At 48.1% G+C, this 26,268-nt stretch overlaps 8 protein-coding genes across 8 annotated transcripts; 7 read left to right on the top strand and 1 right to left on the bottom strand.

Annotated features, from left to right (window-relative positions):
- Positions 1 to 466: 466 nt before the first annotated feature.
- Positions 467 to 3,745, top strand: FSST1_003678 (WD40-repeat-containing domain protein; the record flags this gene model as incomplete). Its single annotated transcript, XM_083229778.1, has 1 exon — positions 467 to 3,745. One exon carries the CDS (start codon positions 467 to 469, stop codon positions 3,743 to 3,745), a length of 3,279 nt encoding a protein of 1,092 aa, XP_083087108.1.
- Positions 3,746 to 4,323: 578 nt separating this feature from the next.
- On the top strand, positions 4,324 to 4,734 carry FSST1_003677 (uncharacterized protein; the record flags this gene model as incomplete). Its single annotated transcript, XM_083229777.1, has 1 exon — positions 4,324 to 4,734. The coding sequence occupies one exon, from the start codon at positions 4,324 to 4,326 to the stop codon at positions 4,732 to 4,734; it is 411 nt and encodes a 136-aa protein (XP_083087107.1).
- A 1,217-nt stretch (positions 4,735 to 5,951) lies between these two features.
- On the top strand, positions 5,952 to 6,205 carry FSST1_003676 (uncharacterized protein; the record flags this gene model as incomplete). The annotated part of the gene is made up of 2 exons (XM_083223721.1): positions 5,952 to 6,050; positions 6,110 to 6,205. 2 exons carry the CDS (start codon positions 5,952 to 5,954, stop codon positions 6,203 to 6,205), a joined length of 195 nt encoding a protein of 64 aa, XP_083087106.1.
- Positions 6,206 to 11,613: 5,408 nt separating this feature from the next.
- On the top strand, positions 11,614 to 14,432 carry FSST1_003675 (PSP1 family protein; the record flags this gene model as incomplete). The annotated part of the gene is made up of 2 exons (XM_083229776.1): positions 11,614 to 13,748; positions 13,802 to 14,432. The coding sequence occupies 2 exons, from the start codon at positions 11,614 to 11,616 to the stop codon at positions 14,430 to 14,432; spliced, it is 2,766 nt and encodes a 921-aa protein (XP_083087105.1).
- Positions 14,433 to 15,451: 1,019 nt separating this feature from the next.
- On the top strand, positions 15,452 to 16,315 carry FSST1_003674 (uncharacterized protein; the record flags this gene model as incomplete). Its single annotated transcript, XM_083229775.1, has 2 exons — positions 15,452 to 15,768; positions 15,817 to 16,315. 2 exons carry the CDS (start codon positions 15,452 to 15,454, stop codon positions 16,313 to 16,315), a joined length of 816 nt encoding a protein of 271 aa, XP_083087104.1.
- A 470-nt stretch (positions 16,316 to 16,785) lies between these two features.
- On the top strand, positions 16,786 to 17,762 carry FSST1_003673 (60S ribosomal protein eL15; the record flags this gene model as incomplete). Its single annotated transcript, XM_083229774.1, has 3 exons — positions 16,786 to 16,872; positions 17,176 to 17,332; positions 17,395 to 17,762. 3 exons carry the CDS (start codon positions 16,786 to 16,788, stop codon positions 17,760 to 17,762), a joined length of 612 nt encoding a protein of 203 aa, XP_083087103.1.
- Positions 17,763 to 18,661: 899 nt separating this feature from the next.
- On the top strand, positions 18,662 to 19,999 carry FSST1_003672 (protein RAD57; the record flags this gene model as incomplete). Its single annotated transcript, XM_083229773.1, has 1 exon — positions 18,662 to 19,999. The coding sequence occupies one exon, from the start codon at positions 18,662 to 18,664 to the stop codon at positions 19,997 to 19,999; it is 1,338 nt and encodes a 445-aa protein (XP_083087102.1).
- Positions 20,000 to 20,225: 226 nt separating this feature from the next.
- FSST1_003671 (DNA-directed RNA polymerase III core subunit RET1) lies at positions 20,226 to 23,856 on the bottom strand (the record flags this gene model as incomplete). The annotated part of the gene is made up of 4 exons (XM_083229772.1): positions 20,226 to 23,457; positions 23,509 to 23,610; positions 23,670 to 23,682; positions 23,730 to 23,856. The coding sequence occupies 4 exons, from the start codon at positions 23,854 to 23,856 to the stop codon at positions 20,226 to 20,228; spliced, it is 3,474 nt and encodes a 1,157-aa protein (XP_083087101.1).
- Positions 23,857 to 26,268: the final 2,412 nt, after the last annotated feature.

The raw sequence follows: 26,268 nt of genomic DNA, 5'->3' as shown, positions 1-26,268 counted from the left end.
GCAATGCAATGGACGTTTGGAGATATTGGTGATGGGGAAGATGCCACGGAACGGCATGATACCCCAAGTTATTCTTTTTGGTTGGGCAACGGGACAAACATTCGTAGCTTGATCATATATACTTCCTTTTTCGTTAAAAACAAATACATACAAATACCTATATCTGATCTACACCGTTCTTTGTGGTGATTGCTGAAATACCTAGTCTAAAGTGAATGCTTCATTCGTTATGGGTCGTTGATAAGCAATTACTAGAACCAGTCCAAAAATTTTCGCTCATGGCTGAACCCACACAAAACTTCACTCAGTCATACAAGACCTTGGTTTCGATCGTCCGTTTCAATCAGTCTTAGTAACGGCGAGAGTCTAAATGAGATACCGCGTGCCTTGAGAATATTAGTGGGCGTTTGTTACAATTTTTCTTTTTGCTCTCTAAAATTTGTGGCCATGCCAGAGGTGAGTCGTTATGCTGCCCCTCCCCCGCTATCATGAGCTCATATCCATTCAGTCACGCCTTGACCGGGAATTTTTCCAGGGTCCCATCACTTCACTCGCATTCTTCCGCGATGCAGAGTATCTTCTCACTGGCGAGGATACTCATTTGACTGTCTATGATCTACAATCCGGTCATGCTGTCCGTATAGGCAGCGTTCGCGTCTTCTCAGCACAACCTATCCACGGAATTCGTCTACTCAGCAATGGAAGGGTATTGGCCTGGGGAGCTGCTCAGATCGCGGTTATCTCCAATATTGAGGGTCTCATTGGTGCTTCGGATGGCCAGGCCGTGGTGAACAAGACAGCTGCTCCAGATTGGATTTATGATGTTGCGCCGTCACCTTATGATAACTGTTCTGCGGTTCTTGCAACGGCTCATAACGAGGTTGTTCATCTGCGTCTAAACGGTGAAGATGCTCCGGTTATTGGCGCCGTTGTCTCGCCTTCACGGCCAATCCTATACGCTGCGAGATTGAAATGGTTGGACCAAGACTCGGTTCTCATGGCTGGAGGGACTATCTTTGGCGAGATTTTGGTATGGCGCTGCCATATATCCGAAAGTAGATCCGAGCTTCTCGCCATTCTCAATGGCCATGAAGGTTCCATTTTCGGTGTTGATATTTCAGAGGAGCTTCCATGTGAAGATGGGTCAACCTTGAGACTCATTGCCAGTTGCAGTGACGATCGTACTGTGAGAATCTGGAATATTACAGACCAAGATGGAGTGCACGAGAAAAAGCACGATTTCGCTGCGCCACGAGAGACTGGGTTTGGTTCAAAGGCAGGTTTGGACGATGGACCTAGAGCGGAGGAGCTACGACCTGTTGCAACAATCATGGGCCACTTATCGAGAATCTGGGGTATCAAGTTTGCTGCTCTCACAGAAGGCCAGACCCTACCAAAATCCCCCATGTCTCTCTACTCGTTTGGAGAGGATTCCACTGCCCAGCGATGGCAATTGAACATTGGTGTCTCGCCTGAGAAGGTGACTGGGTCTCTTAAGCATATCGAGACATATGCTGTACACGATGGCAAGCATCTGTGGGCACACGCCGTGGTGAACCGAGGGGACCAAACACTTATTGCAACGGGCGGAGCTGACAGCAAGATTTCGCTCATCACGCAACCCGCCTCTTTGGCACATTCGACGCCGACATCGACAAGTGAGCTAACTGGGCTTGACTTCCAAGATGTTGCGACTAGTTTGCCGAGTCTTCGCGAATTGAAGCCACTTCGTGCACGGGAGATATTCAGTCGTTATGACTTCATCTCTGATGATCGGGTTCTGGTAACGACAAATTGGGGGCGACTTCTCGTAGGCGTTTTCCGACCAAACCTCGAGTGGAAAGAAATCGAACTCGAAGAACATATGAATACCGAGTTTCAGTCGTGCTATACACTCAAGACGATTGGAAATGGAACGGCTATCCTGGGAACGACCAGCGGCAAGTTATACTACTTCTCTGAAGCGCAAGGAGTTACACTTATTGGCTCTGTGCCTGGCAAGATTTTCAACATTTCAATTCTGTCGACCACTGGAGAAGAGCCAACTGAAATTATTGTTCACTTGCACGGAACTTCAGACTCTCAATACTTCTTGATCGACTGGCGCACAGGAAGTGTTATAGCAACGGCAGATATCCGTGGCATTGATAAAAGATTTGTTGCTATCTCTGCCGCTCGCTTTAGGAGTGATTTGATCGCCATTGGATCACGCCACGGCTTCCTGACGATACTGAGACAGACTGGCAATGAGCTCCGTCCCATCCTGGACTTCAGATTCAACACACGCGATGCTATTACCGGCCTGGTGCCTCTACCTACCACCGAAGGACAGAAAGTTCCTCTGTACTTCTTGGCGACAAGCCGAGATACAAAGTACAGGATCTATGAGATTGAAGATCTCGGCGAGGAAGTTCGGTTGCACCTCCAGCATGAGGTTGCAGCTCCCTCTGGTGCTGACATAGAGGGGGGATGGTTCACACAGGGCTCGTCTCCCGAATTGATCTTGTACGGCTTCAAGAGCAAGAACTTTATCGTCTGGAACGAAACTCGGCGAGAAGAGATTGCCTCGATTGATTGCGGAGGTGCTCATCGGACATTTACCATTGCGCATGACCCTGTTGATCACAACAAAGTTCGTTTCGGATACACAAGAGCCAGCAAACTTTACGTCTTCTCGCAGCACACGCCGATGCACCGACCGCTTAGGTATGGGACACACGGCAGAGAGATTCGAGGTCTGAGCGCAAATGGCCGATACATCGCGACTGGTGCTGAAGATACAACGGTTCGTATCTGGGACTATGAAGACCAGCAGTCCAAACAGAAAGATGGTGGTGGTCTGCGATGCGTCGCTTCGACCAAACTACATATTTCAGGTTTGCAAAAGATCCACTGGGTTGGAGATGATTATCTTCTCAGCAGTGCTGGCTTTGAAGAATTTTTCGTGTGGTCGGTACGAAGACTAGACTCACAGTACAAAGGACTCGGCATCCTGTGCGAAGGCATTCTCGAAGACAAGAGCCCTGCTGCGGACCTTCGAATCATGGATTTTGACGCTTGCAAGGACGCCCACGGAAATATCATTATCACCATGATACTGTCCAACTCGACCTTGAAAACATACCGATACACACCAGGAAAAGGCTTCCACCTTTTGGCCCGCATGTCGTACACGGGAGCATGTTTGACACAAGTTCGCCATCTCGGCGTAGACGAAAAGGGGCTTTCGGCACTTACAGCTTCTACGGATGGACACTTGACGACCTGGGAAGTAAGTTTTGATGGGGATGAAGTATCTAGTCATGTGCTTGTCCAAGTGGCTCCAGTACATCAAAGCAGTGTCAAGTGTCTGGACCTCCACCCAACACCTGAAGGCTTTTTAGTCCTGACAGGTGGCGATGACAACGGTCTTGGTGTCACAACACTTGTCGCCATGTCGAATGAAACGGGTAACCGCAGATACACAACCTCAAGTCGTGGAATAGTGCGCAAAGCCCATGCAGCAGCAATCAACGGTCTTGTGCTGGTGCGACGCGGGGCAGAAACGTTTGGCATTACTGTCAGCAACGACCAGCGCGTCAAGGTTTGGAGTGTGAAGCCGGGCAATGTGAAACTAGTGGCCGATTCATACAGCGGAGTTGCTGATCCTGGCGACATCGCTATCGTCGGGGAGAACGGGGGCGTTGATGGCGAGAGGCTCAAGGTTGTGCTTGGTGGAGTGGGTGCGGAGGTCTGGTCGTGGTAAAATGTGATTTTAGGCGTTTCTGGTGATTGGAGTTTGATTAGATGTCGTGTGAGAGGACTCGGTCTTGTGGAATCAAAAGTATGATAGGTTTTCTAGTTTTAGGAATGTTAGATGGTAGAATTTACGACATGTTCAATCACTATCTGCTGTCTGCTTTGAGTGCCTTTCCGTGATCAGATAAGAGATGAGGCGTTTGCATAAGAGATTCAAGATATTATATCACGTGGATGATTTCAAAAGAAGCCAATCCTGTCGCCTCGGGGACTTGGTGGGTGTAGATAGGCGTCGAGATATATGATAAAGCCGAACCTTGATGATGATCATGTGAGCGATGTCCAATAACCAGACGAGCTACAGAGCATGCCATACATACGTGATCTTGTCAGAATTTTGAGATGGCATGATTTTAACATTGAGTCCGTAACTAATTTATAGCTAATGTTGTTGTCTGTTGATATTACATTTCTACCATAATATGTACACTTAATTGCGCGTCTGATTATCATATCCAAGTCTTGATTAAACCTCCATCAATTCTTTGTTCAACTATTGATCTTAACACTCGGCATCTATTCAAGATGTTTCGCCTCATCAAATCTTCAACACTCAGCTCTACACTTAGAGTTGCACGGATACCATCGCTCAGTCAAACAAGGGTATATCGCACAAAGCCTCGACTTCAAAGTACACTACAGAACGTTGACCAGATCGAATACCAGAAACCATCTACCGAAGATACGTATAACAATGACACGTCTCGAAAGCAGAGATTGCAACTTCAGTCTACAAACACAAAGGAAACCCTTGTGGCGTCGGCAAAGCAAGCCTGCTACGATGGCCTCTTTGATGTGTGGCTCTTGGCATCACACTACAGCAGCCGATCCTCTTCAAATAAAACCGCTGGCGATTCAGTACGAGGTTCTTTGAGCGATTCATCTATTGGGTTTTCCAAGCACTACCGTCGTGGCTCTTTGGACGTGGGAGAATAACTGGACAAGTGACCAGATCAACCAAAACACGTTGGCTAGACACGCTGTGCCCAACGATAACTATCATTCCTATTCATCGTCCTTGAGAAAAGAAAGAAACGTGGTTGTGTCTTTGTGGGAATGGAAGCGTCCAAGCTTGAACAGAAGTGGAGCTATTGAGAAATGCCAAGACATTTATAATCCAACGGTCGAGATCGGCAAACGACAGCCGATAACCTTTGAAAGTCTAACAAGTGACAGTGTAATAAGGATATATAAATGCCATGGTTGAAGCATATTTCCAATTGCACAATGACGCTATAATAGACATGTTTCGTAAAAAAGCACCAGCCATATAACTGCAATTCAAATTCTGAGTAAGCGTAGGGCTGAGTCGAACAAGAAACAGAAGCCCTGACAGCTCAAGCGCTAAGGAATTCCCGCTTATTATATCGATTGTTACATGTCTTATTAGCAAGGATAAGTGAACTGAAACCTGTAGGTCTAGAATATGTATGTCTTTGTCTTGTTTCTCTTGATTCATGTCTCGGACCGAATCTTTGGAAATGTATGTATACCTTTGGCCATTGATAATAATTAAAGATTCTTATGGTTGCTTCTAAATGGTGATGTATCGATATAACAAGAGAGAGAGCATCGGCAGTTGAGAAATGACAGCATAAAAAAACCATTTGCAGGGTTCCATCAGTGATTGTGGCCCCCGGAATATGACCTGACCTACCTACGCAAGTGGACCCTTTCCTTATTGTACCTGCATTAGTGCGCCCGAGTTATTCAAGAACCAAGTTTCCAAGCGAAAATGGATGTGGGAATTCTGCCGATGGAACGACCTTGGATCAAAAAACTTACTATCTTTCTTTGACGGAAAAGAAAAGCCGGATGCGGCTTGACAACTTAAGCTGCACCAACTCTCCTTGTTTCTCCACCGTCGCCTGCAAGCTTGGAGCTTGGAGCTTTGGCTGTTTGCAAACATGTCCCTTGAAATTTAGCAATCAATATGACGCCCGTATAAATCGGGCCAAAGCTCACTTCTTCAGCTTTTTTTTTTTTCACACTCACAGCCTTTCCCTCTCTCCATCTCCAAACTATTGTCATTCTTTTCTACAAATAGGTAGTCACTCTTTTACCCACATTTTGTTACTCAACCCTACAAGCTGTTAGGTGTTGAATCACTTTTCTTATCACGATTACTGTCACTACCCAACACCGCTAGCATCATGAAGTGGCTCACTCTCGTTCTCGCCTCGGCTGCCGTGATCACTGCTTCGCCCATCGCGTCTTTGTCTTCCATCTCGCCAACCGGACCATGCCCTCAGGTAAGTACATGATATCAAGAAGCATACAAAAACAGCCCTGAGCTAATCGAGTCTCTCAGTCCAAAATTGATGCCATTCTTAGCGGTGAAATGGATGCTTCCGAGTGTTGCTCCTATGGAAAATGCAAGGGTGATGTAGTCATCTCGGTTGGCTGATAAGCCCACGGTCTTTACACGCAAGATTTTACGACGTTATGATAAACAGCACTGGATTACATCCATACATATTTCCTACGAACAACGAATTAAGAGAGAATCCGACTCAACTCTAAAAGGCGGGTTTTACATACGGTCTTTACATACGGTCTTTTGTCAGACGTCGTTGAAAGAGAGGACAATCTGATCGACCTGTCCTGTAGTCCGCATGAACCGATTTTGGAAGGAACTCGTTATACTCCACAAAGGGGAACGGATGGACCATGTTATAAGAACTTTCATGAAGAACAACCCAGTTACACGAACTATGCAGTGTAAAGTCAATGGAAGGGACGATTATCTGAAGAGTCATTCTATTATCAGACAAGATCTGAGCTGAGTGTAAAATGATACCCAACCAAGTGTACGTGATGAATAGACTGCATCTTGCTGTCATGTTGTTCAAGATTTCTGAGTCTACTGCTCAAGTCACTTCCCAACGCTCAAGAACTAGACTCCTTGGTGGTGATTAAGAACAAGATCAAGGTCAATGACATCAACATCAGACTAGATTTAGAAAAACCACCTATCAGCACTGGTTGCGGCCCGTCTACAGGTAGTGAGTAGTGGGTAACACAAGAGTTAATATATAAGCATCAGGGTACAGCAGTAAGCAACCTAAAAGTCTGGTCTGATAAGCATATAATGACGGACTGATTTCATCTCTTATACCCCATGACGGCCAACTTTTCTGATGATCGAGTCTTCCACCAAAACCAATCCTCTCTACCACTTAACTTACTCTTGTTAAGTAGGTTGAGGGATGGTAGAAAAGTAGACTCAGGTTTTATCGTAGAAAGCTGAACTCTGTAGCCTTATTTCCTTCTCCCCGTCACCTATCAAAGATTCGTCACAACATGAAACCCCATCAAGATTTATCATTCGATTCTGTCAATATTACTCTACATACATTGTCATCAGGCAACATGCCTTGCGAAGAGACACTGGCCTACTATTAAGTTTACATGCGAACAAATGCTACAGTCGTAAGTTTTCACATATTGTATCAATTTGCTAATGCCGACAAACAAAACGCATGGCATGTTCAGCTGGGAATGGGACTGAATGAGGCTTTGCATTGAAGTGACCTTAGGGCCAAGAGAAAGGACGGGAGGCTTTGCGCTAAGAAGAAACTCACTAATCTTCCCTCTATCGTTTTTCTAGACCCCGGGAATGATCCATCATTGTTTTTCTGGCGAGATAAGATCTGTCACCACTCAATGTACCGAGACAATGATATTGACAAGGACAGTGAAATCTGTGATAAAGTAGCGAGTGGATAACAAAAAAGAAACTAATAACCTAAAGTCCGGTCCAAGTGGCATAAACCGACTTACTGATTTCGTCTCCTGTGTTTCTAGTGGCCAGCTTTCCTGATCCTGGCCCCCCAGACTACCTAACAAAAGTGAGCCAAGTGGGAGTCGATCTTGATCCGGAGTCCCTTGTATGGATGGTCACGAGGGGCAAGCCATGACGATGCTGCTTGTCAGTGAAGCATTGAGTTTGAAGTTTGAGTGGGCACATACAACACTATTTCTCAGTACAATACCGGGTAGACGTTCTCCTATTATTCTGTTCTCTGCAGTATAACATTATGCCTCGGACGCTGCAATCGTCCCTTTTTGAATTCATGTTGCAACGCTGGGCTCTGCTTTTGTTGTATTCACCTGATGCGATCCATGGATGTTCTGGCATCTCAATCCTTCGGTTGGTCGGGGATGCGTCGGCGGGGCATCCGTGTTACCTAGCAATGGATCCTAGCATCAATTATGGAAAGTGTGGAGCGGCCAATCCGCTTTCACTGTAACTGCAACTAACTTGGACCCAAGCCCTGTAAGTACAGGGACATGCACACCATCTCAACCGCTAACCTGCTATGGAAGCCTAGACCAAAGGTCAGTCTTTATATTCAGGCCATCAATGTCTTGCCAATGTTCCATCTCAAGGCATATTGTCTTCGGCAATTGATTAAGATATACGGAATACTAAACTATAGATTGATGGAGAACCAATAGCATTCTAATACATTCATGCCGCTGACAAGTTACCTCACTCGCTCCTTTAGCCTCCAAAATACTACTAACTCGAGAAAGGCGTCAAAGATAACATCACGTCACGTCAGAGGCGCTTCTCTCCCCGCACGCACATGCAGTCTAGGTAGGTTGCTTGATGCATGCAACAGACCTAGAGCTACCTGATAATATTGACACTCATTCTGCAGCGCATCACGAGCTTAGCTTCCACGTCGGCTACCCTACGGAGAATAAGCAATGCTTGATCGACGATTGCCGCAACAATAGCCCAATCCAATGGCCTGATATGTCATAACACCAGGTCTTTGGTTGAAGAGCTTAGACCCTTCTGCAACGGTTAAAGCTCACGGATGTTGCCCAAAAGCAATACTTTGACATCTGTCCAAGAAAAGCCTCACGATTCCTTGTCTTAGCAGCACAAGGGTATCTATATCATGTAGAACCACATACATAGTAGTCAACGTCTTGCTGTCTTTATTCAGGGTCCATTTATGACTTTCAAAGAGAGAAAAACATCAGACGATGGATGGGTAGATTGTGCAGAGGCTGAGGTGTCGTTGAAACCATACTGCACAGTACAGCCAAGTCTAGACCCAACATTTCACTTGTATCTTATGACGAAAGCAACACTTCCACGATACAGATGCTGCATTGTACGTAGGATCAACCATCCGTGACAATTGAGTCGAGGTAACCCAAGATCATTGATTGGAGAGGCAATTCAACTTGACGCTCCTTCCAATTTATGGTTCATTTACCCCAGCTCGCGTTCTTGCTTCTATTGGACCATCATCCTAACTCATTCTCCTGAGCTGCCTTAGGCTCGTTGCTTTCACCACCATCACCACCACTTGGCTGACACCATCTTTTGAACAAAGCCCATCCTCTGACCAGGATAATTTTTTTTTTTTACATATCAATATATTTCTTCTCCCTCATTGGCAATTCAATTATCATTGTTTCTCTTGCCTTCTTATGCCCAGAGCTTTGTGGCCATCGTCTGTACGGCCCAAGTTCCCTAGCGTCGACTGCTTACAGCTCTACCGGTACCGGCTTGGCTGCCGAGGCGACGAAGTTTCTCGCCCGCTCAGCTATCAGCTACCGAACTCAAAGCTAGCATCTCTACGGATAGCTCTCCCCAGATCATCGTCAAGTCCCCGCCGCTTTCTTCTGAGACCTCCGCTAGACAAAGCTTGCTTGGCTACGACACTGTACATTGCCATCTCATATTCCCAAGCTATAATTCTATCTCAGGAACAAACAAAATATTTTCCATCCAGCAAAGGAATCATTTCGCTAATTCAGGTATGGCCTTTCATGACAATTCTTTCACTGTGCAAGTTTGCTCTGTCCAAAGCACACAACCAGCCAGTCCTTCTATTAGTCTGCGTTGCGTTGCTCGAGCCACCAATGCTCCCAAGCTTTCCGCAAGCAAGCTCTGCCCGGTCAGGTATCGGTACCTTGCTCTAGGGCATTCGCTAACGCATCGTTCTCCAGGTTTGGCTGGCAAATGGACTAGGGACATAGAGTCTCCTGCCTCGCTCGCCTACCCCTCAGCCCAGTCCCGTCCCCTGATCAGAAGATCACATCAGTCCAGGCTCTTGTTACTCTGAGGCTCTCCCCACTTCGGCACCCTCCACAACTTCCTCCTCGATCCACCTTCTCATTCATCATAAAGGGTCATTACGACTCCAGATCAATTTCCCTTCTGATCTGCTCTGCTTTGTTCTGCTCTGCTCTGCGACAAAGTCTACGGCGCGCATACAGCTAAGGAACCCCTCCCCTGCTGCGCCGCCCAATTACAACCTGAGCTTTCCATTAAAAGCTTCTGCGCCACCCTTGTACCTGCTATTAGGTGCAAAAGCAACGGCAGTATTAAGCTTGAGGTTTCATACCGCCCGCGCACTCTCTTCAGCACCACTTAGAACCTGGTCTTGTGTGGTAATCGCATCTTGACACAACCTGAGCATTCGGCGCATTGCATCGCATCGCAACGCCAAAGCCCAACAGCAAAAAGCAACAACGACGACCGGTAACAACTACGGCAACATTAACTGGTCGCGACATAACACATCACCTAACATCACAGCACGACACACTGCAACGCTATTCCGCGACACGCGACATATCCCCTCCTGCCACGCTCTTCCACCAAACCATTCTTATCCACTACTGTCTCTTTGAAGCGCGCCGCTGTCATTCTCCCCCCGCCTTCCGACTGCATTCCGCAAACTCACTTTGGGCTCTTTCCCCATTCCCTCATTCGACTTGCCCACTTTGTGTGCCCGCCCGTCACCAACTCGCGATCAACCATCTTCAGCCAACCTGTTCAGCATATTCTCGTTGACTACAGTGGCCGACGCAAGCTTCGATTTGGAGTCACGATAAAGGCCGTGTGATCACTAACTGTTCGCCACCGCCGCCGCGTTTCTTGCCTCAACGCCGCCCCTGGTGCAGCATTAACCCCGCGTTACTCTCTTGGTGTCGGACTTTGCGCGCTGCTTTCGAGCTCTTTCACTGACAATGGGCTACGATTGAGTCTCCTTTGTCGCTACAGCCTATATCAGTTCTTACACAACTTCCACTCACGAATGGGTGCCTAACTGCGCCCTTCATTCTTATCCGACAACTTGAATCTTCTGTTTGCGCCTGGGGTTAGACGCGCTGGTGTTTAGATATTCTGCCGCCTACAACCAAAACTAATCATTCACCTTGGCTCACGCCGCACTGGTATATCGCAACCACACATTTGCGACTCTACTAGTATTGCAGTTTGGCAAGGCTACATCTTCCCGACACCGATCACGGCATCGGTGTGCTCTTTCTTACGTTTTATCTGCTTTCACGATCTAGAATTTGGCACGTGTAACGACATAGTCTTTAGATATACTTGAGATCTACATCTCTGGTAAGTCACACTTGCTGCATCTGCAGCTAATCTGGGTCATGCTTTGACCAAGATTCTGCCTCATTTCTCAGGTCGCTTTTCATGCACTTTCTCTTCTTGGCAATCGTTATCTAGATTTCATTCTTTCTCTTAGTTTAGGGGAGCCACCTATTCGCCGTTTTTCATGACACTCATTTCATAGTTGGACTACTCAGCTAACCATACACAGTTGCGTTTCTATCACTTCTCCAAGAATCTTTTACAGCCTACAGCTTTATTTCACCATCGGATTTGTTTCCTCTACGTCTTTCGGAACACGATAAGCTTGTGCTAGCTAATTTGCCCTATAAAAAAACCCCGGAACCCTAAGCAGCGGAACGATACTAAACCAACTGCCTCTGTGATACTAGATTCAAAGAAAGAAAACTTAGGTAGTTTGTTACTGGACAATGAGCTCGGGTCCTCTCAAATCTGGTCCGTCTGCAAGACTCGGCCAAGGATCTCATCCCACAGGTCCAAGCAACAACCAGTCATTGCTGCTCGATAAGTTGCACGCAAGGACATCCACGCCTGATTCCGAGGCTCTTGCTAGCTCAGACGACGAAGGCGACCACCGATACGAATCTGCGCAAGTAGCTTCGCAGGCTACATCCCAACCACCCAGGCCCGTTCGACGACCTTCGTGGTTAAACGAAACCTCTCAAACTCTAGGCCGTCCTCGCAGGGGCTCTATTGCTAGTAACTCAATGTCTCCAACTACCTCGCATCCCAGTACGCCATCTGGTGAAGCTGGTGCAGGAGCGTGGGGATCTCATCCAACCTCATCCGTGATGGGCCGAGGAACAGGCGCATCAGCTTTCCCGTGGAGTGGTAATATTTGGAACTCGGAGCGTAAAGATCCCCCAGCGCGGCTCAGTGAAGTCTTGCCTTCTCCGACATCGACACTGCCCCCAGGTGGTGGCAACTCTTTTTTCAACACAGAGATACAAACATCTCCGATTTCGCGAGATCCTGGGCCTAATCCTCAGATCCCGTTTGCTATTCCGCTTCACCCCACTCCTAAAACGTATCGATCACAGTCGTATTCTGTTGGGCAAATGGATCCTGAAAACGCTGCCGCACCACCTTCAATGAGCTCCTCAGCCATGATGGGTCGTGCTCGTCACCACCCCGCACTTCAGCACCGACCCTCGCGCCCTAGTATGTTGAGCGAGATGGCAAACGACGGGTCGATGCTTGGCAAGGTTAAGGAAGTGGAAGATGATGATGATGAGAGCCCGAGTGAATCAATGCAGAGTTCCTTTCACCAGTCCTCTGATGCGAAAACGATTGAAATGTTGGCGCGCGAAAACGCTATGCTTCGTCAACAACAACAACAACAACAGCAGCAGCAGCAGCAGTACAATAATGCACGCATCAGACCCCGCGCAGTCACTGGAAATTCATACACTGGAAACGGCTATTCTCTGCGGGAAACGGTTCCTGAAACATCTGACTATGCTATTGATGAGCTCGATGAGGCAAACGAGTCTGGCGATATGTTGGCCAAACGCGCAGCGAACAGGCGCATGAGTGAACTTGGAGGGGGGTTCCGCTCGCCGTTTGGTGATAACCGCAAGGCCGAAAACGCACACCTTAAGAAAGCAGCTCTCGGCTGGTCGAGCTCACTTGCCTTTTCTCCTTCTGACATCTCTCAGAGCAGAAGACATTCTTTTGCTACACTCCCAACTCGTCAAGCCTCCATCAGCTCTATTCCTGATTCCGCACTCGAACCTTCCGCACTCGACATGCAGCAATCTCAGGATTACCCTCCGGGGTATCCCGACCCCGCTTCGTTTGGAGGCGCTTCTCACGGTATGGTAGAGCCCAAAACCACCGCAGCTCATGTGCTAACATATAACCTAGCCAGCCAGTACTTTGGCGGAGGACCCAACATGGGCGCCAACATGGGGAGTGCGTACCAGACTGGCTATGCCAACCAGTACCCGTCTCCCTACGGTTTGCCCAACTCGTATGGCAATCGTGCGCCTTCTCCTCATCGCAGTGTCTACAGCATTGCACAGCCCCGCCACAACCAGCTCCTTCACATCGTTCTGTTCAAATGCGCTCGGGCTGACGTGTTCTACATTCAAGAGGGCACTGGTCTCACTGTCAAGCCTGGTGATCTGGTGATAGTAGAGGCTGATCGCGGCACTGACCTGGGAACCGTCGCTAAGGACAACGTTGACTGGCAGGCCGCCAAGGACCTCAAGGAACACTACGCCGAAGAACAGTACAAGTGGCTCATGATGTACTCTCAAGGTGCCGCTGCCGCGCAGGAAGGATCCAGCGCAGGTCTCCTTGCCTCTTCCACCGGTCTTCAAGGAAGCGCGGTTGGAGGCATGGGACCTCCCAGCCAGCACCATGCGCAGGAGCCCAACGCTGGCGAGCTGCGACCCAAGCTCATCAAGCGTCTCGCCCAGAGCCATGAGGTCCATGCCTTGCGGGACAAGGAAGGTCAGGAGGCCAAGGCGAAGCGTGTTTGCATGCAAAAGGTCAAGGAGCACGGCCTTAACATGGAGATCCTTGACGCTGAATTCCAAATGTGAGTATTTTCATCACCTGTAAAGTGGACACAGCTAACATTATCTGCTTTAGGGACTGGAAGAAGTTGACTTTCTACTACTTTGCTGATTCGTACATCAACTTCAACTCCCTTGTCACTGATCTTTTCAAGATCTACAAGACGCGAATCTGGATGTCTGCTATTAACCCCGCCTCATTCGCTAGTCCTACTCTTGGTATTCAAGCCCCCAGCGGCATCGGTCCTGGTGCCGTGAACGCCAACCGTGGTGCGGGTGGCAATGACCGACGCCAGAACCAGCAGGCTCATGAACCTCACCAGGCACCCGCCTTCACTACTGGAGCCCGAGATGGTCGAGGATACCGCCCAGCTTTCAGTCAGCCATTTGGCAACGAAAGCCGCCTTCAGCAGCAACAGCAGGCGTCTGGGTATCCTCCATCCAACTACCCTTCTTACCCACAGTTCGGTAGCCCTTTCACCAACCCTCGAACCAACGTTGGTTATGGTCCTGGTGCTATCGCTTCCCTTGAAGGATATCCTGGAGCAGCTGTTCCTCAGCTTGGAGAGTACCAGTCCATGCGCCAGCGCTTCCCCAACCCTCAGTCCGGACCAAGCCCTGCGCCTCACTCTCAGGCTACCTCCCCTCTGGCTCCCCAGAATGATTGGGTGGGAGGGTTTCAAAGCCTCTCTCTCAACACTCACTAATGGTGTTACCGCATACGTTTGGCGACCACGAGAAGTCTCTTCTCAATCCACTCCTTTCCATCAAGACCAATCGCAGCAGTCTCTACTCCATGAAAGAGAAACAGCTCGTGTCTAAATAATGGAGCTGTTGGCCAGACTATCGGATTCAGAAGCAGAATCAGAACTATTCCTCACTGGACTCGGAAAATGGTTGTTTGCTTGTGTTTTAAGTTTCGCGTTAGGATTCCGGCATTCCCCTTCTATATTTTTTTTGGGCGTTCCTAGGCATCTTTCATTCGACTCCCGATGATTATGAGATTGCCTAACATCTGCTTTTAAATTTCGTCATTGCTTTGTTTAGGATCAATGATCCAACGGCCGCTTACGACAGGGAGTAGGGGAAGAAGACAAGACGACACGGATGGCACGGTATTGCTTTTACAGGCTGAGATTATAGACAGAAAGACTCGAGGGTTTCGCATTTAACGCTGTAACTAATATGCGACGAAAAAAAGGGACATTGGACGATATAGCCGGAATCATGTATGACAAAGACTTCCTCTACTACTACTCATTTGCTTTTATACGTATGCTTTCCCCCCCCCTTAGTTGGGTTTGCTTTCGAGGATTTGCGTGCTCGGTCTGAGGCCTGAAAGCGAGGCTCTGTGTGTGATAGATTAAATTGGAGCTCAGGTATCACCCTACATAATGTTTTCGTACCGTTGAGCCTCAGAAGTGACTGTAAATTCAATGTCCATCCAGAGATGCTTGCATGCCTCTGTAGGATGTGGTGAGGAATGGCTGACTTGTGGGAAGGTGCGGGCGACTCGGTTCTTGCCATGGAACTTTTGGTCGGAGCAAGGGCGTGCTTTCCCTTCCTCTCGACTCCAGAGGCATATTGGCGTCCCTCAAACATGATCAAACATCTACATTTACTTTGTTCAAACATTTACATATACTTTAAAACCAATTATCTGAACCAAGAAGAACCCTGTCTTTGGTAGCAACTGCCGAATGCTGCAGCATTACTATATCTCAATATGGCCCCCCAAACTCGCAAGAGAAAGGTTTCTGCCACTGGCAAGTTTTTACTATTAGTGTACACGCGCAAACATGCTAACAACTGGGCAGAGAGCACCGATCCACAAGATACACCCCCTAAGAAAATAACACGAGCCGCGCGGAAGACAGCTCCAAAGGCAGCAGGGCAACGAAAAGGCAAGACCACTACCAACAAGCAGGGGGATTTTCCGACAAATTTACAAACAGCGCAACAAGGCAGCGAAGCAAAGAAGCAAGTTCAGAAGCAAGGAAGCGATCTTGTCAAGGAAATTGATAACGAGCTCAAGACACGAATGTATGTGATGACTCACTACTTATATAACAATATTTTTAACTCCAACAGTCCGCAGATAGACCACAGTGAATTGATGCAAGAGCTCTCGCCAGATCTTGCCACTGTTCTACCTTGGATGCGCTCTTCGCCAGCTTCGGCCAAGGATACACAAGCATACCCTCAACTATTGCTAAAGGCTCTCGACGATCTACAAATCCACGTCAGTGCTTACGAGAGAACGGTAAACCAAGATACTGGGATCAGGGCGCCGAATCAGATGCGCTGGGTACAAGATGCTAAAGACTTGGAAGGCATGAGCCAGCATGGGCTACAAATGGCTACAAAGATCATTAATCACACTGTCATGCCTGACGTGTATGAACTTCCTACCAAACCTGACGAGAGTGAAAGTGGTGTTGAGGAAGTGGCATGGGAGCTCATCGAGGAAGCTCTGCCGGAAGAGTCTAATGAAATATGGGGAAAGATTGCTCAGGGTCATGTGAAGGCTTTGACTGAGGTGATGAAGGTACTTCCAGTGGAGGAAGAGGAGGTAATCTGTTTGGAATGAGCTATCTATATTGGGATCTGGGAATACGGTATATTTCAATGGGGAGCTGTCGGAATAAGGAATGAAGATATGTTGAGCTTTCATCTGCAGTGGAAGGAATACTAGGAAGTTCAACTTGATGAATTATAACCAATCACACAGCACTAATTGACTGTGAAGATCTCGAATGTCGTTTTGTAAAATATCACGTGACATTATTGAGCACGGACCAGTTTCTGGAGCCCTGGCTGAGTCAGCTGCTAAGGCATCGCTTAGCCCACAGGCCACAATTTTCTACGACGGAAACTTGTATTATCGGTGGTTCTTTTTCCTTTTGAAAATCTTCGACATCCTACTAACCACCAGGACCTCGACCAAGCCGGTATGTGAACCCCCCGTTCCCCCTTCAAATTCTTCTTCTTGCAAGCCTCTTTGTTTTTCTCCTTCATTTTCTTTCGCTAACCTCTCATCGTTCGACGACAACAGCCAAGATGGGTGCCCTCAAGTACGTCGAAGAGCTTCAGAAGAAGAAGCAGTCGGATGTCGTTGCCTTCCTCCTCCGAGTTCGCTGCTGGGAAGTACGTTAAACCACAACACTATATGCACAAGATTTCTATCCCCATGTGGACGGCGGTCAATCTGCTCTCGATCTCTTGTTCTCTCTCGCGTGTCCGAAGCGTTCGATTTTTATTTTCTGTGTGGGGGGTTTCAATACTCCGCACTGGGAAGAAAATTCTCAATTCGACGAAATCAACACATTGTCAGACAATGTGTACGCAATGGACACACCGATGAAGAGAACTTGAGACGGAGCGGGCTGGTTTTATACCCCGTCTCTGCTATACACTCGTTGAACATTTGCTGAGAGTGCATCAATATAGCTCCGTCAATTGAACGTCATCCACCGCGCCTCTCGTCCTTCTCGTCTGGACAAGGCTCGCCGTCTCGGATACAAGGCCAAGCAGGGCTATGTTATCTACCGTGTCCGCGTCCGCCGTGGTGGCCGCAAGCGCCCTGCTCCTAAGGGTGCCACCTATGGTAAGTTTCCGTGCTCAAAGCCCCAAAACGAGGGAGTTCGATTTCTAACGCACAACCAACAGGCAAGCCCACCAACCAGGGTATCAACCAGCTGAAGTACCAGCGGTCCCTCAAGGCTACCGCCGAGGAGCGTGTCGGTCGCCGCTGCGCTAACCTCCGAGTCCTCAACTCTTACTGGATCAACCAGGACTCTACCTACAAGTACTACGAGGTTATCCTCGTCGACCCTCAGCACAAGGCCATCCGCATCGACCCCCGCATCAACTGGATCGTCAACCCCGTCCACAAGCACCGCGAGTGCCGTGGTCTTACCGCCACCGGCAAGAAGTCCCGTGGTCTCAACAAGGGCCATCGCTACAACAAGACCAAGGCTGGCCGCAGAAAGACCTGGAAGCGCCACAACACTCTGTCCCTGTGGCGATACCGATAAACGTCTCGCCCCCTGGCTGGGACGTTTGTTTTCGCACCACGGCTGTCTGGTTGTACTCGCGATTTCGATTTGGGAGGGTCTGGCTTTGGCACTGCATGCTTGGACTCTGGGGAGTCGGGAACCTTATTTGGTAGCATAAAAAATGGAATCAAAAGTAATTCCAAGTTCATGATTAAGATTAAGAATACCTACGGTTTCCCGGCTAAATATTGCTTTCCAAGATGTGATTTGACTGTATGTGAGCTTGCTACCATATAGTATCACTTCAAACCAACCTAAAACTGAATTAAATGGTGAATGAGTTAAAGCTGTCAAAAGATGAGGCCATCCTGCTAAAACTGGGTCAGATTACCCGTTAGGAAGTCATGGGCATACTATATCAGCATGTGTATACAATCAGCAATGTTCTTAGGTGTATATGAATAGTAAAAAGTCTTCACATGCTGCTAAGATTATTCTTACTGCCTCTCTGGCTGGGAAAATTGCCAAACTTTGTGGATCTGGCTTTTCTCGATCCACTCGCAAGCAGGTGCCTTTGATCAGTAAGTAATTTGGATGGTTCTTGTGGCGTTTTAGGCTGTGGCTTGACACCTAGGCAGATCAATTAAGCGCGTCATGTATCCAGCCGCGTCTATCAGAGTCACTTAACGCGTGAACTACACACAACTTTGCCATCATCAAATAGATCACTAAACCAGGAGCATCTAGAGAATAAGGCGTTTATTAAAGTACAAAGATTTGAATTCTTGCAAACCTCCTAGATTGAACTTCTAGAGAGGATAGAACAACTTGGATATAGGCTACTCCATAACTTCTCACTTGACATCTCATCTCATCTGTCACTTACACTACCCTCACTCACTTTTATATACACCCATGTCTCATATAACATCGTCCTCATGACAGACCTCCTCCAAATCCTCCCTTCCTTCCATCTCCGACCTTTTGCCGCTCTCATCCCCGCCATTGAGCAAAATGCGCTCTCGACAACAGATCTTCTAACTCTTCATCCTACCGACATCGCAAAGCAGACGCGACTCCCTATCCTCGATCTCAAGCGTCTCATAGCTACAATCTCAGCCTCCCTTTCCGACGATCTCAGCCCACAGCAGCCTCTTATAGAATCAGAGCCTGATCCTGACTCTACCCCGGGGAAGAATGTCATCAGTACCCTTGACGATGGCCTCGATGCTGCTTTAGGGGGCGGCGTGCCTGTGGCTGCAGTGACGGAGTTCACTGGTGAAAGCGGCGCTGGAAAGACCCAGGTCTTGTTATCCTTATGTCTTGCCGTCCAACTCCCTTCACCACATGGTCTGGGTCGTGAAGCTCTCTACATCTCCACGGAAGCTACAATGGCAACGAGCCGTCTCGCTCAGATGCTCAAGTCCAATCCCATTATACAGCAATACGATGAAGGTGCCCGCCCTTCCCTTGACGCTATCCATAGCACCGTCACTCCAGATTTGGAAACACAAGACCATATTCTCAATTTTCAAGTCCCTGTTCTGCTATCTCGTCATCGAATAGGACTCATCATTCTTGACTCTGTGGCCGCCAACTACCGCGCCGAATTCGAGCGTCAGGGCTCTCACGGTTCTAACATGGCCGCTCGGAGCGCTGAGCTCGTCCGTCTCGGGGCCCTTCTCCGTGATTTAGCTCGCAGGCATAATATCGCCGTTGTAGTGGCCAACCAAGTCGCCGACCGTTTCTCCTCCAGCTCAGCACTACGGCACATACCTCCTAGAAGCAGTGGCGCCGTCTACGAGAGTCCCCTTGCTTCACGGAGTATGCCTCCACCATCATCTATAAATCTCCCCAGCACTCCATCGTCATCATTACCTTTCGGTCCACAAGACCCTGATGGCCCACCACCGCCTCCAGCGCTGATGCTTGATCATCAGCAACGCTGGTTCACAGGCTGGGGCGACGACCCCCACGCCTCATACTCACTCAAGACGCCCAGTTTAGGTCTTGTTTGGTCAACGCAAATTTCTTGTCGAGTTGCACTGTTCAAACGACCTGTTTTTGGGCGTATAAGACAGGCTGGGCCGATAACTGCAGAGGACGATTCTGACTTGGCAGCCCCGACATTACGAGGATGGCGCAGATGGATGAAGGTTGTCTTTGCGCCTCATACACCCTCAACAGGCCAGGGCCTACACGGAGCGATTGAGTTCGAGGTAACTATGGGCGGATTAAAGTCTATACAGCCCCAAAAGACGAAAGACAAGGAATGAATTTGAGGAAGAAAGCGCTAGCTAGCGGTTTCTTGTCTCGTCCGCAAAACATGAACTGTGTTATCGGACCTAAATCAAATAAAGGACTTATGTATACACATCCAAGCATTAAACAAACAATATAATAATACCTCCAAACTACATCCTGAAATAACTATATGCTATGTACAAGGTATACAAGTTCCTAAACTCCATTTCTATGCATTTCCACATCGTGCAACCCTCATTACCTGGGATGGGGGAACTCGTCATCCATCTGAAGTCGTACTCCAACATTCATACTGATAAGCTCCTGCACAAGCAGCTTTGCTGCATACGGCATCGTCATCTTTGTAACCTCCCTAGTACTCTTGCATGTGTGACAGTAACCCTTGTATCCGAACAGACCGCACTGCTGGCAAATATCAATCTCAGTACCGTCTGAGCTGATCATCAGACGTTCCAGCAGTAGCTGGGAAGCACCGTAGGCGATCAAACAATCACGTTCCATTTCTCCCAAACGTAAACCACCATCTCGTGAACGACCTTCCGTAGGTTGGCGAGTCAAGATAGCTCGTGGACCTCGGGATCGAGAGTGCATCTTGTCTTGCACCATGTGCTTGAGTCGCTGATAATAAATGGGTCCGTTGAAGACATATGCTTCCAAGGGTTCTCCAGTGATACCAGATGTAAAATAGTCCTTGCCCTCCCACGAGAATCCGTGGTCCACCAGCACCTGGCTCATCTCCTCCAGTGGGTGAGAGCGGAAAGCATCACCAAAGCCATAGTCGGGTCGGCCATGAATAATAGAAGCCTTTCCTGTGAGGCACTCAAGCAGTTTACCGACAGTCATTCGAGAGGGGAAACCGTGAGGGTTCATGATAATGTCGGGACTCAATCCACTGTCGGAGAAAGGCAAGTCCTCCTGTTCAACAATAATACCCACAACACCCTTTTGACCGTGACGAGACGAGAACTTGTCACCTAGCTCGGGACGTCGAGTCTGTCTGGTCTGAACCTTGATGACGGTGGTATCCTTCTCTGTCTGCGAAATCATAACCTTGTCGATATAGGCAGGGTCTGCAATTCGGTAAGAAACAGATGAATCGCGGAACTCGCCAGGTCCACGATCCAGTCCGATACCAGTGCTGGTCTGGTCGAGGGGCGTCTCCTTCTTGACCATGGCCTCGCCGCTGTTAACCTTATAACCAACAATCGCCAAACCATCGTCGTCCAAAGCCTCGTGCTTTGGGATGCGACGCTTTATTTTGCCATCGCCCTCGTTCTCAGGATCTCCAATTCTTTCTCTACGCCCGTTGGGGTACTTCTGCAATTCCGTTGTGTATTTTCTGAAGACTTGACATCGGCCAAAGCCTCTGTCGACTGACGCTTTGTTCAGGACCAAAGCATCTTCAATATCGTATCCTGAGTACGACATGACAACAACGGTGGCATTTTGTCCAGCAGGAAGCTTGTCGTAGCCAATGAGTTGAATGGTCTTGGAGATAACCATGGGTCGCTGGGGGTAGACAAGGGTGTATAAAAGTGTGTCGATACGGTTAAACTGATTATAAGCGATCGCTCCAATGGCTTGTTTACCCATAGCACATTGGTAGGTGTTTCGAGGAGACTGGTTGTGGTGAGGGAAGGGAATCAATCCCGCAACAGCTCCTAGGACAGTGAATGGCTCGATTTCCAAATGAGTGGTACTCTGTGTCACTTGGTGTTCGTAAATGGTGATAAGCGCGTCATTCTCCTCGTTCACGTCAAGATACTCGACAATTCCACGGTTCAGGAAGTCGTCAAATGTGGCCTTGCCCATCTGGAGCAGTCGCAGATGTTCGGGCTTGAGCTTCTGCTTGCCGTTTTTGACAATGATATAAGGTCGGCAAATCCGGCCTTCATCAGTGGCAATATGAACAGCGTTGAAGTGGGTGTTAATGTTAATACCGACAAATGGAGAGATCCAACCTCTTCGACGCATCGTTCTGAACTTTTGGGCAAACCGTTTCGGGTATCGGGTCAAAGCGAACGGTGTACCATTCACATGAATGATATAGCTCCCTTCCCGGTGCATCTCAGCACCGGAGAAGTTGCGGATAGGCTCGACACCAGCATCAAGTGTAAAGATCCATCGTTTCACGGGTTCTTCATCAACGTTGGTGGTGATATGAGTCATCAAAGCCAAATTCTTTACCAAACCACAGGCTTCACCTTCGGGCGTATCTGACGTACAGAGCATACCCCACTGCGATGGCTGTAGCGCACGAGGACCGGATACCTTTCGTGTCTTCTCGAACTGACTGCTGATTCTTGTCATCATACCAAGAGCAGCGATATAGCTGAGTCGACTAAGGACATGGGTGACACCCGCTCGGTTCATATTAAAACGCTTGACATTCCAGTTTCCAGTTTGAATGGCACGGTTGATTCCGTAACCAATATTGTTGGCGTGATTGCTGATCATGTTCACGGCGTCGAGAGGCACAGCCCGGTTATTCTTCTTCAGAAACTTGTCAATCGACATCCTGACGTTGGTGGTGAACTGCTTGAACAAATCTTCGAATAGGAGTGAGAGAAGTTGACCAGCAAGCTCAAGTCGCTTATTTCCCACGAAATCTCGATCATCAACCAGCTTGGGGTTATGAGCAGCAATGAGGACCCTCCTTGTCATCATGGCCACGTAGATGGCCTTGGGGTAGAAATCAAGACCCTCGATTGGTACGTGAGCAATGACCAGATTGGCCAAGGCATCAAGACCTTCCTCGACGTGGTTACGGCGCACTTGAGGACCGAATATTCCCCTGCGAGGAGCCATCTTAACCCTGGTTCCAATGTACTCCAGAGCTTGATGCTGAGTGAAAACACCAACCTTGGTCGCCTCGTCAAAGTTCACTAGGAATTCATCCTGGTATCGTCCATCAGATCCTGCCACGAGCTGCATGATTTCCATGTCCGACAAGCCACCCAGAGCCTTAAGAATGATAACAATCGGGATTCCCTCCACCAAAACATTGTGTGTAAGGAGAATCCTGTCCTTCTTTAGCGTAACATAGGTCTTCGATTTTCGCTCGTGTGTTGAACTGGTGACTGAAGCAGAAATGATGTTGTTCTTCTCGTCCGCTTCGACAATGATACGGTTCTTGCTCAGTTGCTCCTGGATAAGAATGACCTTCTCTGTTCCACCAATAATGAAATAACCACCAGGATCAAGCGGGCATTCGTTCATCTCCTCCATCTTTGTGTTGTTCGCGCCACCAAGACGACATATGGAACTCTTGAGCATAACTGGCATGCGTCCCAGAGGTACGTTCTTTCGTACAATTCTCTGCTTGTCTCGGATGTATTGGATATCGACGGAAATAGGCGCGGCGTATGTCATATCTCGCAGACGACACTCCATGGGAGTGACTTCAGTATGTGATTTAGCATCCTGCCAATCTTGTCGCCGAGGCGTATCGACTCGGATATCTGTGAATCTAGACAACGCAGTCAGAAGGATGGACGGTATTAACACACTAAGGACCTACTCTAGCCAGAAATTGCTATCCACTTCGCTTCGGATGGTTCGGTTGGCGCGCACGATATCCTTGATTTCCTGTTCGACGAAGAAGTTGTATGAGTCAATGTGCCTGAATTTCTTGTTAGCAATTACTGAGAGGCGCAACTATACTATACACTAGATACATACTGCTTGACAAGACCTAGATATGAATTAGCAACAGCACTTGTAAAAAATCGGCAATCTTACCCTTGACTTTGAGGAAGGCTGGTAAAAGCTGGAACTTGTCCTCCTTCGTGGAAATAGGATCAGTAAGCTTCTTGCCATTGTAAAATGGTTCTAGAAGGGCTTCGAAGCCATCGTCGACCGTAGGCATTTTGAATGTCACCTAAGAGCGCACATCTACAACGGAAGATTCGGGTGCGTGTTTGCGCGGACTGACTACCTACTTTTTTTCTGTACAGCTTTGCGATAGCTTCGCAAAAAGTTCTTGCCCCGCGGTCATAGGTGGAGCCGACTCGGCTGGTTGCGCCACGGTGGGGGACGAGCGCAATGCGATAAGATATGGATCACGTGAGCTTCTTCGATCCCAGGCTAGGTATACTCAAGAGCACGCATTACAATAATGAGTATACTGGAAGCCATGTAATATCATTTTAATCAATGTCCTGTTCCTTGCATCGTATTACTTTCCTGGTATTAGTTTTGTTAGTTTTGTGTGAAGACGGACATTCTCAGTCGCCAGCTTACCCTACAGCTGTCTATACTTATTGCAATAACATTCAATGTTGACTAACCTTGATGATGGAGGGACTGCTGCGAGCCACGGCTATAATTCGTTCACCTGATAGCACAGTAACAGAAAGTATCATGTGGATCCTCAATGTATATGCTGCGACTACAGTGGGATGGATCAGAGTACATTGATCCTGACTTCTCGAGTTGCGACGTAGTAGAGTGGGACAGCAAAGCGACTAGGTGCTAAGGCAGGTAGCCTGCTGGGCCACTTGCAACAGCAGGAGGTAAAAGTCGGTGAAGGGATTGAGTCTTCTTTACTGTGAGGGGGAAAGTTAGGTGAACCATGAGAGTAAACAGAGGCAGCTAGTGATATTAATGCACTTTGTGGTTGCCAGGCCGATTATAGCCACTGCTTTACTTTGATTATAAATTATCAACTTGCGTCTTTTAGGAACCTTTCAGCTCATCCAGGCTGCACATAATATTTGACCGTTGGGGTTGTGTACTGTATACCGGGAAAAAGTACCAAGCAACCGTTCGTACAGCCAGTTTCAATGTCCCGTGTCTTGCAGTGATAATTTCTCAATTGTGTAAGAACAGTTCCTGACGACGACATACGCAATTCCTAGTAGAGTGACTAGCACAACCCGACGGTAGTGGCCAAACAAAAGCAGCTACCAAGTTTTGCTCTGCCTCCCGTGTGCAACAGTTTGGTCGAGGTGGACTTCGAACCGACGTAGCCGAGGGTCTTTCGTGAAACCCTGACATCGATATCGAACCAACACCTCGTGATCTAACAGATTTCACAACAACATTAGAAGCTGGCTGGCGTATACTAAAGGCGGTACTGGGTAACAGAAAACAGAGCGCCAGGTGCAACACAGACCAAGGCTATGGGGATCCGATGGTCGGGTTCCATCAACAACGATGCGATTTCAGTAAGGAGCCATGCTGCACCAGGTTGAACCTTTATGGGCAGCTATTGGCAGCTACGTATAGCTGACTTGAGGCTGAGGTACGAATAATTTTAAGCCCGTGAAGCGTCATGCGGATGAATGTTTGGAGGCGGTGAATAAAACTAAGAAACAATAAATCGTCATGTGTCAATTGTTTGTGGCGGATGGGATGGCTGGCGACTCAAAATGCACCTGTGTTTCCGAAAATGGAGTGATGATACTTTTGAGGATTCGGTCTGTGACGAAATCATTGACCTGTTACCCCAAACAAGCTCCTACGCCTGAGCGTTCCTGGCCGATAAATCAAGAGCAGTCTGGGGACGTGTTATTAGTTTGACTGCTGCAGTTCAATATGGGTTTTGGGTGACGTGCAGGAAGGACAGCAACACCAACCAATCGGCGAGGTACAATGAGGGGACGGGGTTGCGCGCTTGGTCCAGGTCTTGCGTGCCTTTGGAAGACAGGGGTCATGAGAGATATCAATCGCTTCCACTTCCCATGAAAGAGCGCGGTCCGTTGATACTCATGTCTTGGCTGTTAAAGATCTCATCTCCCCACTGACTGAGTGGGCACCTGGTAAGTATCCCGGAATGTGATCAATAGAGGAAACCCCAAGTTGTGAAACTAGAATAGGCGGTTTGTCATGGTATTGAGAGTTTGAGAGGATTCATCAAAGATGGACTTATCTCAATCGAAAAGAGGGACCTTCAGTGCGATCATCAACAACAACCTGTAAACCTTTGGATGGGCAGGAGAGGTGACTTGAAGTTCCGTCGTAGTTAGCTTCCTTTTGTGGGAGGAGAAGCTGAAATGCAGGATCCAATAGCATCTGCGACTATCTCACCTTCCCTTCCCTGCATGTCCTAAAGCTTGTAATTTGTCCTTGTTTTCTATTAGCTCGGGAAGTTGACGAGTTGTCATTTAGTGTGACACTTGTAGAGGTCAGGAGGGATAAAAACTCCGGTAAAGATTTACGGCTAAAGAATTATGAAGGAAAGATAGTAGGGCCTTCTTGTTGTATCTGCCACCGTCAGGGACCTACTATTATGATGCATAATCCCTGCAACCCTCCATGCTCTGTCAAGCTGCGGTTC

This window comes from Fusarium sambucinum, chromosome I (assembly GCF_050947815.1).
Source record: "Fusarium sambucinum isolate potato_lamoka chromosome I, whole genome shotgun sequence".
NCBI classification, from domain to species: domain Eukaryota; kingdom Fungi; phylum Ascomycota; class Sordariomycetes; order Hypocreales; family Nectriaceae; genus Fusarium; species Fusarium sambucinum.
This window is presented reverse-complemented; position numbering and strand designations above follow the sequence as displayed.